The sequence below is a fragment of the Globicephala melas genome, chromosome 1 (assembly GCF_963455315.2).
Source record: "Globicephala melas chromosome 1, mGloMel1.2, whole genome shotgun sequence".
In the NCBI taxonomy this organism is placed as follows: domain Eukaryota; kingdom Metazoa; phylum Chordata; class Mammalia; order Artiodactyla; family Delphinidae; genus Globicephala; species Globicephala melas.
The window spans coordinates 99,598,786-99,618,801 of NC_083314.1; the positions used below are offsets into that span (position 1 = coordinate 99,598,786).

General features: G+C 37.8%; 1 protein-coding gene across 1 annotated transcript in view; it reads right to left on the bottom strand.

Moving 5' to 3' along the window:
• Window positions 1–597: 597 nt before the first annotated feature.
• The window catches only part of CDC14A (cell division cycle 14A), a 184,284-nt gene continuing 164,865 nt past the window's right edge, over window positions 598–20,016 (bottom strand). Inside the window, exon 17 of the mRNA XM_060302138.2 lies at window positions 598–2,741. Coding sequence (XP_060158121.1) covers window positions 2,712–2,741 — 30 coding nt within the window. The 3' untranslated portion in view covers window positions 598–2,711. The remainder of the gene's footprint in view (window positions 2,742–20,016) is intronic.

Here is a 20,016-nt window from a genome sequence, read left to right on the forward strand (position 1 = left end):
CCCTTCTAGACAGGTTGATGAATTCATAAGAAATCTTCTCTAAGATGTGGTCCCATGACAACCTCGGTACTCCAACTGTCTCATGCAGTGTTGTGAGAACAGCTAATTGGCAGATTCCCAACTCAAGAAGTGAAACTATCTTCCCACCCACAATCTTTCCTATGTGTTCTGAAAAATTTCAGAAGACAAAAGAGAAGGGGAAAACCTCAGAAACATCACAACCCAAAGAGATCTAGTTGAATACATAAAATATCTCCAATAAATAATGCAGCTTCTCCCTCCCACGCCAGCTCTTCAGGGCATAGATCCAACAGTGGCGAGGTTTGTGCCATCGGATTTATTTCTATAATTTCTCCTTTAAAAAAAAGCAGCTATTCTTTCTCAAAAGGAACTGATGACCAGTGTATCATACAATAGTCATAAATGATCAAGCAGGCCCAAAACACTGATATGAACAGTATTTTATTAACAAAAAGGAAAATTATATAGAGAGGAAGACAGTAAGAGCCTGACATTACCTGACTCTTGTGAAATTCAAAGTATAAGATTTCTTTGTGCTCACTGTCACTTATTTCAGGAAATGACCACAACCTGGAAAGTCTATAAACTAAAAACCTGCAACAGAGAATTTCAGAAGCTCGAAAGGCACCAACCAGAGTGGATTAAATATAAAATTATAAAAATACTTCAGTACATTGATAACTCCAAATCCAAATTACAAAAGCCAGGGAGAATGTAAATTGCATAAAACTTTTATTATTTATTAGCAGTGTATTATTCTACACTTTAAAATAGAACAAAATATCTTTTTGAAGGTAAACTATTCATAACAAAATACATGTCAAACAATTTTTATTATTGGAGTAGAATCACTTTGCTATATACTTTCTATATTATACACATATACTTCTCGGTTTGTCTATGTATGCACATGTGTATAAATAATTTTAAGACATACCCATGTAGATACATATGACTAAATACACACATAATTATGAAAAATTTACAGTAGTCAATTTTACAATCATTTAGTAGCTGCACATAAGTTAGTATTCACAGAACTAAAACTGTCAATATGGTTCCCTTTCCCCCACTTCTCAAATATCATCTGAATTACTCTTCACTGATAATTTTGAAAAAATACATCATTTTCCTATACAATTAACCAATCATTTTTTACAATAACTCATAATAAAATATTTTACTATTTTAGCTTTAGAAAAGGTATACAGTTTAATTCCACTTAGTTTAAGTTTTGATTCCTAAAACATACAATTCCTTTTTTTCATCAGTTTAGTGCAATTGTTTGGTACTTCAGTTTTTGAAGGTTAAATTAACGAACCTGAGTCAAACATTCATTCAAATGCCTTTTTTAAAATGTAAAACATAAACAAGATGTTTTGATGAAGCATGTATAATAGTCTCAATGTACCCCCTTCTAATAAATATATGATAAATAACTCAATGGTTGAGAGTAAAGCGCTTCATATGAATCCACTGAACTGTCTCTGAGTAGTCCATTCTTAAGCAGCATGGAAAACAAACAGGATCAAAGACTCCCCAACTCCCCAAGGAAAAGAAGCTTACAGGCTTCTGGAGCCTAAATATAAGATTACATTTACATGAAAGGGCTGTGAAGTACCTAGGAGTCCTTTCATTTTCATGTTAGGTTTCAGATATGCCAGCTTGTGTGTCAGGGGTTTGTGATCTGTTTTAAACTTATCTCCTCTATTAATACATTGAACTACTTAGCAGCATCTTTTTCAGTTTTTTTTTCTCTTCATTGATTTAGAACTGGTGCCAGACCATGTGTGAATACAGGCAAAAACCTCGTACCAAAAACCAGAATACTCTAATTGGGTTACAAACTCTTTTGAGAGGAGGAAAGAAAAGCATTTGGACTGTAGAGTCATTTCATAGAGCAAAACCATTCTTTCAGAAGAAATATTCGATGAATTCTGATCTTCAGCTGGATGTTAAATTTTGTTAAAACCCCCAAAGATGCAAAACTAAATGGCTCAGTAACAAAAACAAAGGGAAATGAAATGGTCTAAATAAGCCATATCAAATGACTGTACTCTTGCTAGAGATAAACTCGGATAAACTTAAGTTAGACTGACTTCCCAAAAGAATGAACTGTTCTGCCATATTCATAGTGGGAACAGAAAAATCACTTTCTAAAAACTTTCTCCCTTACTTTTTCTTAATAAAGAGGAATTATTTATTCATTGTAGATAAAACCATACTAAACAAATTCAAAATACAAATTTTTGGTAGCAAACAGGAAGAAAACCTAAGTCAAAATATAGTCTAGTTTTTACATAATTTTATATATTTATAAATTTATCAAAATAGTCTTTTAAAGTTCACAATACATACATAACATAACACTGTACATGTAAATGTAATAACAAATGTATTATGAAATACATTAAAAAATAACCTTTCAAAATACCAAATTCAACATGAAAACTGTCTTAAAAAGGGTTGACATCTTCATAAACATAGTTTCAGTGCATTTATAGTAGTCATTAACCAGAGTTTTCTGGTTTCAAGTCTCATGAAGGTGTTATCTTAGTGCTCTCTTTAATTTAAGGTAAGAAGGCAGAGATATTCTTCTGGCAAAAGCAGCTGCTTTCTCTCTACATTGCTCGTCCAGATGAAGCAATTGTGTCTAAGAGTAGAACAGCTTTCACCGGAGTGGCAAGGCCTTAGTAATGAACATATTCAGACTGAAGGGACTGTGCAGGGGAGAGACATAAACTGAGGTTAAATTCCATCACACACAAAATTTCTTGTACATTATGCAGCTTCTTCCTTCAACACAAGGCAATTTGGGTCTATTATGTAAAAGATAAATGAATAAACTAGAAAAGAATAGAAAAAGATGAGGGAAACAAAGTATTTGCTAAGAATGAGATATTCCATTAGGTAAAGTAATTGCAAGAAAACTTTATATTTTAAAAGGCTTACTAATTTAATACTAGTGATTAAAAATTAAGTATTATTTGGAAATTGGTAGGTAGAACTAAACTTGCTTTTAAGCTTTTGTACAATACTATTGAGTTTTACTCAAAAGTACTAAATGACATTTGTCACTAAATAGAAGATTATTAGAGTATACTTTAAGGAATATATATACTTTTTATTTAATGCAATGCATAGCAAATGAATGTTAATGCTTCTAATGCAGGAGAATTAGCCGTCATTTAAATAGATTCCTTAAGGATGTATGGATATAATAAATACCTTATAAATCCTTTCCACTTAGGGGGGACACAAAGCACTTACAGCTTTGAAATCTGATCTTAAGACCCAAAAAGCTTTTGTGTAGAAGAGTCTTGCAGTCACAACATAATAAACAGTGGGCAACTTTCAAGAAAAATAAATAATGCAACATCCCACATCACATTAGATAAGAACATATAAAAGGAGCATGCTTCAGATATGTAATCAGAATGCATTGACAATAGACATAAACCAGGAAAAGATAAAGACAGGTAGAGAAAATCTGCCAAACAGTTATTTTTGAGCAGCAAACAGCAGTTAGAAAGAAGAAACATAAATCAGCCTAAACATTAACAATTTCTTTGCATAATTCTTCTAGTCAAATACCTTAGAAAAATAAAGTTTACTTGATTTGCTACCAAATGCCCTTTTCTCTTCCTCCAATAATTATTTTTCAGATTTATCTGCAGCATTTTATTAATAGGTCATCAATTCTGAGAATGGTCCATTTTATTGATAGTATGGGTATCAGTAAAAAAGAATCTGTCCATTTTGCATATAATTTACAAAAGGATTCAAACTATCTTTGAACAGCTTCAAAATCCCAGTGAACTTTATACCCTATCAACAGCCATTTACTACATAAGTATCTATCAACACCGTGAGTCAAAAGTTATGGTCCTTGCCCTCAAAGGGCAAAAGACCACACTGTCACACAGACACAAAGTGAAAAGACAAAGGTGCCAACATTAAATAATAATATACATAGGGTGAGAGTAACATTGTGCACAAGCAAAAGATTAGGCAAGGGGCGGAAAAGGAAGGTTGTGGCAGGGAGGTGCGTTCTTGAGGCTGCAAGTTTCAAGGAAGAGGTTAAATGTTAAGAGCAGGAAGAAAAAAGGAAAAGGTTTGGCAAACTGGCTTTCTCACTATAGGATGTAGTTTATGTCAAGGCTTCAAAACAGGAGAGATGATCAAGACTTAGGGTACTATAATGTAAATATACCTGAACTCACAGAGAGAATAAGAGGTAAAACTCTGAGAAAGTCCAGTGAAACTGGTCCAGTGCCTTGAAGCCCATTTAACTTGTGGGACATCAGCTACCATCCTAGCAGTTAGAGCTTGAAAGTGGACTATCATTTTTCTAGGTGGTTTTTCCCAGTTTCTTCTGAAATCTCTGCAGAGAGGGCAGAGCCACGAGGTCTCCCCATCCCCAGCAGCAAAAATGCCACACATGCATGCTATACACTGGCCAATGCTTTCTTGGGAATATTTTAACTTTCGCTTTTGTTCTAATTAGAAAAGTTATTCATACTAACATAAATTATAAAGCTCCTCTGATTGCTTGAAAATTTACAACAAAGTTGTTTTTGCAAGCACCTCTAAAGTTCCATCAACTCTCAATAAACAGAAATACAGCAAATGAACAGACACTAGACAAGCGACCTTTGTTAAACTAACTTTCTTCCAGGTTGAAGTGTTTTACATTATGCATCAATATATAGGGGGTAAATATGTGTGTACATGTATTTATTTATTTTATGGAATCATGATACCCACTGAACTAGAAAATGGAAATAGTTTAGAATATTAGACTAAGGATTTCAATCATTCATGTGAAGTATATATTCATTAGTCTCTGGCAGACAGCCTTTCCTTGCACACAGCAGAGGTCAGAAACTCTGGCTGGTGTTTAATCCAGCCTTCAGATTCAGAGGACCACAGTCTTTACTGCTTCCTTTGCCACTCACCCAGTTTGCTCACTTACATTGCCTAATTCTCTCTGCAGGCCTCTGTAAACGAATGAAGACGTGATTTGGCCAAAGAATGAAACTTCTGTCATGCTGATTAATTCATTCAACAATTATTGAACATCAATAGTATGTATATATTAGGTACTGTGGGATAAAAATATGATACCAAAGTTCTCGAAACCAAACATGTCCCATGGTTTCTTTATATGGTGTAAAGAAAATTAAAGAAAATAAGAGATCAGTAAAACGGGTTTAGCAAATTATTCCGACATCGGTGTTTTGTAACAAATTAACCCCTTTTCATTTTCAGTCTAAAACAAAAATCTTAATGTAACTGGACTTAGGGAAGAAAGAGAATTGTTAAAATCTACAAGACCTATCATTTTTGAAAAGTATAACTAATATTTCGAGGTCTTTTCACTGGGGAAACAATAGTGACAGAAATTCAGATTTCAGGCACCACGTGTTTATATAATGGGGTTGTACTCAGGGTATCTGGTTCATTTGTTTTCCAAATGTACATGTATCCTCAAGTTATTAATATCCCAGTTATTGGCACTTTTAATTTTTATAGTAAAAATGAAAATGCACTGTGTACTCCATAAACAGTATCATTATTGCTATTGATTTTATTATTCAAAAAATAGATTAACTGAAGTACAACTAACTGGAATTTTTGTTACATTAGATATACTACTTAACAGGTCAATTATTCTGTAAAAGATGCTTATTGAGTACTTTCTACATACCGGGCACAGTTGTAAACATCTTATATGTATTAACTCATTAAACGCTCTGAACAACTCATTTTACAGATGGGGAAATTGAGGCACAAAGCAGTAAAGTTACTTGCCCAAGATCATGCAACTAGAAAGGAATTTGAACTCCAGCAGTCTGGCTGTAAAGCCCAAACTCTTAGCCACCACAATATAATGCCTCAAGACGCTTCCAGCATTTGTCCTGTGATTCACTACATATTCAAATAAACATTCTCTACCACATGACACAGACAAATAATGAGCAGGGTATGATCCTGAGCGAGCAAAGAAATACTAACATACAAAAGAGAGTGTACTATTTATTACTGCAAAGGAGATATGATTTTTAAATGATTTTCAATAGAACTGAATCCAAAAGAATTTTCAGGAATATTCTATAAGGAAATTTTCTTTACAAGAACACCCATGTTTAAATATTCTGATTAAAGTTTTAATTCTGCTTAGCCAATTTGTTTTATCATTACCATAGAATTGATACCTAATGTATCTGAAAAAAGAAACAAAAAAACCCCTCAGCAATGACAATGATATGGTTATGAAGGAAGCGAGACCTGAGGTGTAAATATTATTTTACAAAGTAGCACTTATTTATATAACCAAGAGATTTTAATTTCTTTAATAGAAAATTCAAGTTCATGTGGCCATTAGGTTCAACTGGGTCACAGTGAGTTAAGACCAGATCAAGTTTATCATGATCATATGGTATTTTTACAGTATGAATACCCTAAACTAGTAACACAGCAATATTCAGCCTGCAAATGAAGGATAAAATTACCTTACATTGCAGCCCCCAAAATTTTTATGTCAAAATATAAGCTTCCAGCAAGAATTCTTGCTCTGAAAGCAGCTGGATTTGACACAAAACACAGTGTTAGGTAAGGAGATCAAGACAATTTGTTCTGTTCTGGAAATGTGCTACTAATCTGTTTTGGCAGATGTAGGTAGTGACATTAAAAATTTAGGTATTCTGGGGGTGTTTCTTTTTTAAACAGCCCAGTTACCTAATCATGATAGAAAAATGTCTAATAATTATTGATATAAATACTGTACAAATAATTAATAAATAAAACTATAAACTGACTATCAGAAACAGCAAATTGTAAAGAATAATGAAAGTTAAGGTCTTTGCGAGCAAATGAATGCAATAATGTCTTAGTGTTCAAACAACTTGGACCAAAGGACCCTACGATCTGGAGTGTTGGTTTCCTAGTAGGTCAAAATCACCGTGTGCTTTTGTCACACTGACTTTTTCTTTCCTGCATTTCCCCATTTTCCCAAGTCCCTTAGGAAGAAAAAAATAGTCTACTAGTTACCTTGGTTTGAGTTCTAACTACAGAAGCAAAAAGCACCTACAGAGGCAAAAAGTGATTTGTTTTACACTTTGCTGTACATCTGAAACTAACACAATATTGTAAATTAACTATACTTCAATTTTTAAAAAGTGATTTGTTTTAATGGCATCACTGATAGTTAAAGGAAAGAAACACGTTTGGTAATATGGTATCTTATATATAACTCCAGTGTTTTTAAGTTTTAATGAACAAATGAGGAAAAAATAAACACTGGGGAAAAATAAATTTATCTATAACTGCCTCTATACTCCTGGGTCTTCTATGGCTTTGCAATGGAGTCTCCAGTTGTAATGTTTGTAAGTTAAAAACACACAAAATGGGTGCATTGATACATACTTCCACAAATGTGGTTTCACAATACTACTGAAAGTATCTGCCTCTGCTAACATGATAATACTTCTGCAATAACACTAGTAGAAGCATAGCTGGATAAGGTTTTATTGGCATCATATTAGGTTAAGGTTTGTGATAAAATCAGGTTTGTGATAAAATCAGCTTCAAAAGAGGTATAAGCATTTTTCTACAGTGCTCTCTAAGCATTTCAGGGACCCTAAGATTTAACAATGCAATTTTGGTTAACTAAAATGCTATACAAACTATTCTTTCACCTTCCTGCATAACTTTTAATAGATTCTTTTTTCTAGGGGAACTTAATATGTGCTCTTCAACAATCACAAAGAGCTCAATTGTTAGATGACAGATTGTTGACACTCAATTTGACTCAGCCAACCATTACATGCGTGTTTTCAGTTCATCTGAACACCAAACTTATACTGATGCAAGCTTGGTTGAAATGTATTTTCTTTTATTTTAGTAAAGCCACATTTGTAGAAAAAAACAAAACAAAACTCTCAGATTGCTGTATATTAAAGTTAAAGCTGAGAAGTTGTTTGCTTTTTATTAGTGCTTCCTGCACTTGCAATGATTATGGGCCCCTAATTAGCCATTTGCTTAACTTTCATGAACCTAGATAGATTATACGTTTAGTTCAATAAATATTTATTAGGTGCTTTCCACACTTTGGAACCTGAGAAAACAAAGATGCCTCTGAGGAGCTTAAAGCCAGCAGAGGAGAGAGAGAATCACATACAGCTGACTATACTATGAGAGAAACCAGAGGGTGAGAACAAAGTCCCACGAGAGATGAGAAGGACAAGGCTTTCTGCCTGGATGGGTCACAAATGCGTCATCAAAAAGATAACTAGTGAGCCAGGCCAGGAAATAAAAAACCAAGCAGAGACAGGAGGAAAAGCAGAGTAAACTGCTTGTGCTAGGGGCTCGGCACGAGGCAGAACGCCAGTCAGGATGCCGGGTGGAGCTGCTGGAGAAGACAGGGCGGGAGGCACGTGGTCTGATGGGGAAGGGCGCCGAGGGGCAGGCAAGGGATCCAGACCAGACCCTGTGTGCAAAGTGGAGACGATGAATGACTCTTAACACAGGAATGATTTAATCAGCTGTGCCTTAGACATCCAGCGCTGGCAGCAGTACAGAGGAAAGTTTAAAGGCAAGAGATACTGAGGGCAGGGAGGAAATTTAAAATGCTAACCCAATAGTCCACGAAGACCTCAATGAAGGCAGCAGTGATAAGAATGGAGAGACAAAATACGGACATTTCAAAGGGAAAACTGCTAGGACTTAGTGGCTGGATGTGGCACAGGGAAGGCAGAAGTAACGTCAAAGACCATTCCAAATTTCTAGCTTGGATGATTGGATGTATAAAGATCGCAATCAGTAAGCCAGGAAACAAAAGGAGGAGTAGACAACTGAAAAAGCATGTATTCTTTCCCACGACTGCCCACAGGAAGTTAGAAATGCAAGTTCAATGCTCAGGAGATGATTACCCAGAGAGAGAAGTAGACCAAGATCAGAGCCTTAGGAAAAATCATTAAGGGGTGGGTGGAGGAAGACAAACTGGTAACTATTTAATGGGGGGAAAAGGAGAAATGGGAAAATAATATTCCAAAACTCAAGAGACCAAAAATAACAGGAGAAAAGGGTGGTCAACAGAGTCAAATGCTGTAGGAAGACTAAGAAGAGTGAGGACTAACAAGAGATCATCAGATCTGGCTGAAGGAAGTCAGTGGCAGCCTGTGCGACAGACTTTCACCATACTGTGGTGCCACCTCCCTTGTCCAAGTTTGTCCATAAAGGAGACACTATGATAGGTGACAGAACTGAGGGGAGAAATTGGTAAGACCACTCTGTACCTGTTCACAGGTGAGGAGACAGGCAAATGGACGGTAAGAGACTGAAGATCTAGCAGAGAAAGGATGTGGATGGGGCAACTCCCAGGAACAGTTTGGAAAGAATAGTTCAGGCAGGTAGGGTTACCACTGGAAAACAGTAGGCCTCCTTTTTTAAAAAAGGAATAAAAGGACACGTCAGATGCAGATACACTCTGAGGTAGAGAAGAGGGCAGTGAAGAGGAATTATTCCTGAAAAATTCTATGTTCTCAGGAGAACTCAGGACCAGGTTAACTAAGGTTGGAGGAGCTATGTTGATGAAGAGCGTGAAAAAGCTTCGGAACAGCCAATGTGGGGAAGAGAAAGGGAGCCAAAATGGGATAAGTAAACTACTTATGAGCACTGAAGGGTCAGGGTAAATTAGAAATTCATTTGAAATGGAGTCAGTTGGCAAAGTTGGGATTTTCTCCAGCACAGCTCAGAAGAGAGAGACTAGAAACAGACATGAGATGGCTGAACTGATCTAATTTGGGAGGCTAGTGATAAAGTGGCTACAGAAAAAAGGTCCAAGTGGAACAGAGAATGTTGGAAAAAGGAAGCAGAAATGACTATGGGGCTACAGAAGGAAGTAAACTGTGAAGGGAAACAGGCAAGGGTCATAAAGAGGTCATGGGGAAGAGTCAGTAGGGTGCGGGGGGGGGGCGGGCGGTATGTTTGATATGGGCCTTATAGAATTCAAGACATCAGAAGCAATGTTCTAAGCAATAAGAAGATCCATGAAATGGATTTCCAAGTGAATAAAAGCAAAGATCACTGAAGTTAAGGAAGTTTAAAATACAGTAGCTGTGAGACTGAGCAAGTCACTGCCTCTCTGAGTCTTAATTTCCTCATCTACCAATTACGGATTAAATAAATAAGATGATGTAAAATATTGCACCTGATACAATGTGAGGCACATAGGAGGTATTCAGTAAATCACTGATGAGGATGATGATAAGGATTAGAAAAATGTTACAGTTGTCACACATGCTGGCAGTAGCTTGGTAGCTAAAAAGTAAAGCCAAAGTCCTCAGTATAATGGTATTAGGCGGCAGATGCTTTGGGAGGTAATTAGGTCATGAGAGTAGAGACTTCATGAATGAGATTGGTGTTCCTTTTTTTTAAAAAATTTATTTATTTTATTATTTATTTTATTTATTTATTTTTGGCTGTGTTGGGTCTTCATTGCTGCTCATGGGCTTTCTCTAGTTGTGGCGAGCGAGGGCTACTCCTTATTGCGGTGTGCGGGCTTCTCTTGTTGAGGAGCACGGGCTTCAGTAGTTGTGGCATGCGGGCTCTAGAGTACAGGCTCAGTAGTTGTGGCGCACAGGCTTAGTTGCTCCACGGCATGTGGGATCTTCCTGGGCCAGGGATCAAACCCATGTCCCCTGCATTGGCAGGTGGATTCTTAACCACTGTGCCACCAGGGAAGCCCCAGGATTGGTATTCTTATAAAAGGGACCCAGAGAGCTCTCTCGCCCTCTTACAGCCATGTGAGGATACAATGAGAAGATGGCAGCCTGCAACCCGGAAGAGAGCCCTCACCTGAACCTGACCATGCTGGCACCTGATCTCTGGCTTCCAGCCCCCAGAATGGTGAGAAATAAATTTGTTGTTTATAAGCTGCTAGTCTAGGGTATTTTGTTATAGCAGCTGAGCTCACTAACATACTGGTTTTTAATGTCCTTTCTTTTCACTCTAATAACTTTCAATCAGAGACTGAACCTGAGGATGCCAAAGCCCACACAGATGATGAACTCATTAATATTACGGAACTGAGGGTTTCACAATAGTCTGACCAAGAGAGAGAAATATCTGCTTCTATGGATAAACAGTTCTCTCTCACACATATCAGCCCTGTGGGTTCAGATATTCAACAGCAAACAGCCTGTGTTGTTTACCAAAGATTTCTTCCATGAGGGGCAGATCCAATGACTTTACAAGTAACATGCATGGGGCATCTGTGCTTGTTTGCACATGCATGCACACCTGCATGTATGTGTGTCTGTGTGTAATAGGGGGTTGCAATAAAAACATGCCTTTCTGCGTTAAACACCTTACACACATACAGTAAATTTCAAATTTTTGGAAGAAATAAATGACCTACTCAATATTAGAAAAGACGACAACATGGAATAAATAAACCAATAATCAAATAAGTAAGCAGAGTCCAATGCTAGATACTATGAAGTTAATAAAAGTAAGATGCCACGGTTTCTAACCTCAAGTTTACCAACCAACTCAGTGGGAATCCAAGGCATATACCCATGGGAAAGGTGACTCTCAATACGAAACAGAAATGATAAAGGCCAAATGACCAATACAGAGAGGACAAATTAAGAGAAAGTCAAGACTGCTATAGTTGGGTGAGGCCAAGGAAGGCTTCACAGAGGAGGAAGTAGGATTTAGGCTAACTTCTGAAGGGAAGGAGTCTGAAAGCAAAGGTGAACCAGGTTGGGAGCATAGCATGTAAGAAAAGGATGACGACCCTTGGAGCAGGGAATATTCAAGTTCCACATAGAAGAAGTAAAAGGATCATGCTCAGGAGTGAAGGGAAATGAGTTTGAAATAAGGGTGGGCGGAAGACTCAAAGAGACCCTGAATGGTTAACCCCAGAGACTGAACCTACTTCATGTCAAGATGGAGCTGAAAGTTATGCTCCAAATGACCACTCTGGGTATAAATCAAATATTTTTAAAATGTGAGGAAGAAAAGCACAACAGGACACAAAAGTAAGATCAACATGTTCATGGCCCAGAAATGAACTAAGACACAGTGGCAGGCCACTGGCTACAGAGCTGGAAGCTGGCAGAGGTGGCCAGGTGTCCCATTCCTGGGGGTACACAGGCTAAAAGCTGCTGGCCTGAATCTGAGGCTGGGGTCAGGCTCTCCCACCTGTGAAAGGGGCCAAGGGAAGCCACAAACAATGCCTTGGGCCAGGTTTGTACACAGCTGCATCCTTGCCTGAGAAGTCAGCCTCCCGAGCTCACCACAGGAGGAGAAGCTGGGACATGAAGAATCTGTTTCTAGACTGGAACACCTAGGGCGTCAAGTGGAGCCAAGAAGAAAGCCAATAGGTGAGGCAGGGAAAACAAAGAGAGGGGGAGAGAAACAAAAAACTCTCATCCAAAGTGAATCTACAAATGAAAATTCTAAAGCACACAAGGAATGTGAACACCAAGAGAACTGACAAAGTCTGCAATCAGGAGACAAATTCTCACAGGCTGAAGCAACAGGCAAACCACAAAGCAATCTCAAAACAACTTATCATCTGAGATCCTCAAGGTGAGAAAATGAAGAATAGCCATAAAAAGAATAAGAATTTATTAAATGAAATAGGCAGGTCCAATGAGAACAGATGACTATCATAAAGAATGAATTATAAATGCTGGAAATGAAAGCTATGGCTGTGGAAATCAAAAGGTAAATAGGTTAGGGATACATTGCAGAATGGACACAGTTAAAAGAGAATTAGTGAACTGGAAAATAATAGGAGGGAGTCAATCAGAACACAGCCAGAGGGCTTCCCTGGTGGGGCAGTGGTTAAGAATCTGCCTGCCAATGCAGGGGACACAGGTTTGAACCCTGGTCCGGGAAGATTCCACATGCTGTGGAGCAACTAAGCCTGTGCGCCACAACTACTGAAGCCTGCGCGCCTAGAGCCCGTGCTCGGCAATAGGAGAAGCCACCACAATGAGAAGCCCGCGCACCACAATGAAGAGTAGCCTCCACTCTCTGCACCTAGAGAAAGCCCGCGCACAGCAACGAAGACCCAATGCAACCAAAAATAAATAAATAAACTTTTTTTAAAAAAAGGAACACAGCCAGAGCAATAGGAATTTCAAAACATAAAATAGAAGACAAGAATACTGAGGACAGATTGAAATGCTCTAACATAAGTCTAGGGGTATTGCAAAAGAAGAGAGTAGGAGGAAAGGCCAAAAAGCACTATCCAGAAAGATAATGGTTGACAATTTTCCATAATTGAAAAAGTCATCAGCCCTTTGACTGAAAGCACACTGAGGCCAAAAAAGGACAAACTATAACGAATCAATATCTAGATATATTATGGTGAAACTGTAGAACTTCAAGGAAAAAGAGAAAAATCTGATAATAATTAGTTTTACTCTTCAACTGAGAAGCTTTGGGAGCAAAGGATAACATTAAGAAACTAGGATTTTAAGCATACTCTGGCAGCAGTACAAAGACAGATTGAAGGACAAGAAAAATGATGGCTTAAGATTAACTAAGCCAGAAGATGCCCTCATGGAGCTTTCAATCTAGTGGAAGACAATGGCTTACACATCTTTGTCTTACCTTCCTCCACTAAAACAATACTGAGCTTATGGTAGACACTCATATAATATTGGATAATTTTTTAATTGGATAAGCCTCTATACATATACAAAAAGCACTTACTCTCTTTTACTGCTGGCCAAAAATAAACTAGAGGAAGATTAAAATAAGATCCTTTCCTATTGATTTAGCATATTGTTGACATTATATAAGAAAAAAGGTATCAAATTAAGTTGAACAACCAAGGCAATAACTCCAATGTATTTGAGATAAAAGCAAGTTCTGTGTTTTAAAGAATCCTTTCAAATGGAGAGTCAAAAACAGCTGTCAGGGGCTTCCCTGGTGGCGCAGTGGTTGAGAGTCCACCTGCCGATGCAGGGGACACGGGTTCATGCCCCGGTCTGGGAAGATCCCACATGCCATGGAGCGGCTGGGCCCGTAAGCCATGGCCGCTGAGGCTGCGCGTCCGGAGCATGTGCTCCGCAATGGGAGAGGCCATGACAGTGAGAGGCCCATGTAATGCAAAAAAAAAAAAAAAAAACAGCTGCAGGATTTATACAGCAAATTAATGTAAACCACTATTTAACATTAGAAGCTTGAACAACCTTCAGCTCTATCTGCAAATACCGTGTGTACCTAAATAACTTATATGTAAATTTAGGCATCACCTGAACCGTGCTGACCTCAGAACAATTTGATGCTTTGTCAAGTAACATTCCCAAGTCCCCCTGGGAAGGGAACAGAAGAATACCAACGCTGAAATAATGACAAAGATGTAGTTCAATACTGAGACCGAGCTCATGTTCTTGATAGTATTAGTATCCCTTAGCTGGAAAATTGCATCAAATTTAAGGCAATGCCACAACAAAGAGGAGAGATGGAAAAACCACAGTAATCTGAACATACAGAAAGGTTAGAAAGCTAGTACTAACCCTATATATTAAATAATATTTAATCCTTTATCAGGACAAGACGATAGTTTTTTAAATGAAGAACAGGCAGAGTGAAAAGACATCAAGTTAAATCAGGAAAAGCTATTACATACCATTGGAAAGTAGGCGCATTTTATTGGGTATGGATGTTCAAACAATCAATAAGTAGTTCATCACTGTCACACTAACATTACTCCGAAGTAAAAATGAAGCATGCTTTAATGCACACAGCAATTGCTCAGATTTTCATCAAACTGGTTATTTCAGGAAGCTGGATCTAATAATTTGATCTTATTCCAATTCCTACTTTAAGAACAAATAATACCTTAAAATATATATTTTCCCCCTAATGCTAGAACACAGAACTTAACCTATTCATAGGCTACCCAGGTTGTTCTGACACTGGTCAAATCTGAGGTGGAAACTCATCCACAGAGTCTTCACAACCAAAGAGCAGACTAACCAGCTGAGTATAAAAATGGTAACGACCACTGGGACAGGGAACTGCATTTAAGGCAATTTCAGCGGTGGCATAAGGAGAACATTAAAGTAGTACACAATATTTCATTTCAATCTTCCTTTCAACTTTAAACCAAATGAGTATTTTTAATACTTTTCTGTGTTTAGAACTGCATTAGAAACCATAAGATAGAAAAGAATTTTACAAAATGTGTACACAAAGTTTAAAATTTGGAGACTTGCAAATAAAAGTTGCATGTATAAAGTCTTGCATGTATAGACAATATGTAAACAAATACAGATGCTTGTGTATGCAAAGCAACACTACATATTGATAAAGTAGTAAATAGTCATCATGAATAGAAACAGAGGTTAAAAAGTAAACCATTTGGTGGGTTCGATTTCTTGAGAAGAGTTTCAGAGCGTATATGGAAGATAATATGTCTTCTCATAATAAGAAATTAGTGAAGAAGGAAGGGGGCTTCCAAGAAAGAGCTTCCCAAAGGCCAAGAGGTAGGGGAGGAAACCACCCTCAGGGTCAAGCAGGGGAAAGCTGGTACAAAGATACAATAAGGAGAACAAAGGACAGAGAGCCTGAAAGCTCAGCAAAGGAATTCAGGATCAATGTTCTACAATTAGGGGATCACTGGTCACTTTCAAATGATGATGAGATCAGTATCTATTACCTGGCTATGCTCTCAAGCGGGGATCGGCAAACTGTAGCCCAGGGGACAAATCCAGCTCACCACCTGTTTCTGTAAATAAAGCTTCATTGGAACACAGCCACACCCTCCATACACACATATAAAAGAGTTGGGACACAGAGCCAAAAATTTACTCTCTGGTCCTTTACAGAAAGAGTTTGTGACCCCAGTTTAACGTATAAATTAAGACTGAGTTAAGAAGATTATCAACAAGGCTAACACAACAAAGAAGATGAGAAAGCAGCAGAATAGAGAAGAATGGGGAAATTCCAAGAGACAATGAATGGCCTCACTGACGTAACCTGCAACATCACTAAGAGAATATTCTTGAAAATGTTTGAAGATCAATATATGAGTGAATAACAAAGCTTAGTATAAGCTACTACTTAATAATTTTAAAAGTCACAAAAAAGATTTTAATAGGTGATCCCTGAAGAAGCTTTCAGAAGAACCTTATTACAGGACTGCTTATCTTATTTATGTTTATATTCCCTACAGGTCAATACAATAAAATCTTGTTATAAAAGGCTGTTCCCATCAAGCAAAGATTAATTTCTGACACAGAAGTCACAAAAAATTCTTTGTAGCCAACCTGGCTATATATATGTATTTTTATAATAAAGCACATTATTTTAAAACTCCTCATATCAAATGTTGTAAAAAATATGTTTTCTAAGGACCATATTTTTTTTTCAGTAGCTAAGTTTCCATTTATAAAAATAAATATATCATTTAAAATTTCATAGTAAAAATATGTTAGAGCTATTGGTCATATATGATTATTTAATAGTATCTATACTACTACGTATGTGCATTGAAACACGGCGTAATTGTTGAAAATCATAGAATTTACCGAAAGAAACCTGCTGAGGTAGGGTTGGGAGACAGCAGACAGGGCTCAAACTGGTCTCCTGCCTTCAGGGTTTCTAGCAAGAGCTCCCATCCCCAAGAATGCCAGGATTATCTTCATCAAGTCAGATCTGATCAAGCCACTCCTGCTGACAAGATTCCAGTAGTCACACTGCACCTCCTAGTTTGGCTTCAGCTTAATTTTCCAGCCTTGTCTTTAGGTAACCACCCCTGGCTTTAGCTACACTGGAACACTCACTGCTCTTAAAACAATAATAGCTAAAATTATTGAGCATTATCTATAGGCACTGTGTAAACTATTTCATATGATTTATCTCAATTAATCATCACAACCACCCTATTACAAAGATTATTATCATTACCACATAAGCTTTAAGGCCTCACAGTCACACAAACCCCTTTCAAAGCACACAGTCATATGTTTGTATACAATTTACAAAAATAGTTTGTACTCTTTATCTTAAACAGATCCCACCAAACTGTATAAGTTTCAGGTGCACAAAACCTAAATATGCTCCTGAAAATTATTATCCCCATCTCCTGAGGCTCGGAGAGGTTAAATAACTTGCCAAAGTACTCACCACAAGGAAATGGTTGAGACAGTATTTGAACCCAGGTCTACTCGTCTTTAGAAACTAAGAACTTAACTATAGTACTAAGGCTGTACCTCTGTTCTTGTAGCTCCCATTGTCTGAAATGACCATTCCCCGTCTTCCTATTTTCATCACTAGATTTCTAGAAGGCTCCTATTCATCCTCCAAAGCCCAACTAAAATGTTATGCCTTCTTCACAGCTTTCCTTAACCCTTCTTGGAAAAAAAGGCATATCCTTTAGATATCCGTCTATTTTAAACACGTATCACAGCATATCTATGACATGATGTAATCAAAAGAATATGCTTTCTTGGAGTCAAACTGACCCAGGTACAAATTATGGCTCTGCTACGTATTTGTGGTACAATCTAAGGCAAAATATTTAAACTCTCAAACCCTCAAGTTATTTATCTTTAAAATGGAAGCAATAATTCTTACCACATTCATTCATTTAAATACCCAGCCATCCATGATATACCCATTCAAGAAATACTTAATGAATGCCTACTACATGCAAGGCACAGAGCATACAACCGTGAAAAACAGACACTGGTCCTGCCGCCACAGAGCTTACAGTCTAGCGGAGGATACAGACTAGTGAACAGATGATTAAAATGCAGAGCGAGAATCTGAGTATTGCAGTTAAGACCAAGGCAGGGTGTAGAAGAGCTTATGGGGGAAGCATTGTGACCTAACCCAGACTTGCAGGGTCAGGTAAGGACAATGCAGATGAATAGCAATTCAGTGGTAAGTCTCTTAAAAATAACACAGAGCAAATATTCAAGACAGATACCGCAAGTAATTTCAATTTAATAAAATACTTCCACCCCACCCACACCGTAATCACACGTCCCTCATCTCTTAAGATTTGAAAACGCCTCTGAATGTCAGGGAGGGAAAACTGATTTTTTACAGTAGGTGGGTCGGCCAAAATGAAACCTGGTGCATTGCACTGGTCAGTAGAAACCTCAAGGCTAACAGAACAGTCCAATTAAAAATAAAATCTGCTTCTCAGAATTCTGTCACAACCATAAGGATTCCTTAACATCTGTTCTTGTTATCTGTGTTAAAGCATTTAATGACAGAACAAGGAAATCATTTCCACATTTTTCTGGGGGCTGAACTGCTGCACAAAGTGAGAAGCAATTGCAGCTTTCAAGAGAGATGCTAATTGCAGCTTTTAAAATATTAGACGCCCTCTAAACACCCAGCAACCCCCGTCCCCTAGGAGTTTCTGGGCCTTTCTTAAAGGTGCGAGGAGGATATTGCCATCTAGACTTCATTTCCTACCTAAGGATTTAAAAACATTTTTGTTGAGTGATTTATTCCTAGTTCTTCAAGGATCATATGTCTCACATCTTCAGAAGCATTGGGAAAAAAGGACCATCTTATTTAGACAAGAAACCTGTAACAATTAGAAAAGCTTCATTGAACCGATAAAGGAAAAAACTCCCAACCTCCTACTTTATTCCGCATAAAACGGGAATTTCCATCTTAATTTAGACCTTCTGCCAGCGAGCCAGCAGGGTTAAGGACTTGGAACCCTCCCTCTCACAGACGTTGTCTAGGCAAAGATGAAGGAGGGAAAATCGGCTACAAGACACCTGGCTATTCTTACTTCCTGGGAGGGTGAGAGGGAGGAAAATGTTGTCTTGATGGCAATTCTATTTATAAATGCTTTTCTTTACAATAAGATGACAAATTTAAGAAGGAGAAGGGGAAGAAGCAGCAGCTGCCCACACAGAGTATTACTTTAAATTTAATTATTGGAAAATCACTGTATTCAGGCCAGGAGAGGGAAAATATGGAAGGAAACCAAAATCAAGTTACATAAACATGGTGGCTAGGGAACTAACAATCATCTAAAGGAAGCTCCCATGCTGCCACTAGCAAAGAGGAAAACTGAGATCCAGAACAAGTAGAATGTCATTCTTATCAAGCTACCAATCCTTCTGGTATTGAGCTATAAACGTGGATCACACAAAACCTTTAGCCATGAAATCTACAAGGTATTCATATAATTATCTATCTATATATATAACACTTTTTCTGAAAATGGAGAGATCTGTACTCTGGTCTAAAAGAGAGGCTGACCCACAATCAGTATATGAAAATATTGACTGAACTCAATTCCTGCTGTGAAGTATAATGACTTGTAAAACTAGTTATAAAAATGTATAATAAATACACTTCATTTTCCATCTAATCCCAGTTACTAGGATTTAAGTTTTACTGATACATATGTACCCATAACTTAGTGGGATTAGAGTCAAATTAAGGGGTAGAGTGGGCCTAGGCTATAATCTCTACAGGAATCTAAAATAACGTTGAGAAACATCACTGGGAATAAAATCAGATCGGGGGAAATCATATGTGCCAGAAAGGACTGTGTGTGGATAGAGTGGAAAAAAAAACTTTGAAAGAGGCCTGAGGTAGGGATGGGAGTAGTAATGAGTCCAACACACACACACACACACACACACACACACATACACACACACACACACACACACACACACACACACACACACACACACGCTGCATCTTCACATTCACAAAGTGGTTTCTAAACTGCCTTCTAGGGAAAGTGGGTCCCATTAGCTTTTACCGTGGGGTATGGATTTGCTGAGAGGGGTGAAAGGCACACTGCCACCCGCACTTCTCCTCCCCTCCCCTCCCCTGCAGAGACCCGCTTCTTCCAGGATAATGGCTGAGGAAGTGTTTGAAGAACAGTGGACATGAAGGGGTGCCAGACCACAGCCTTCCCAGAACACCTGGGGCTTGCTTGTGCCTGAGTGGAGTCAATGTCGCATTTTAACATTGACT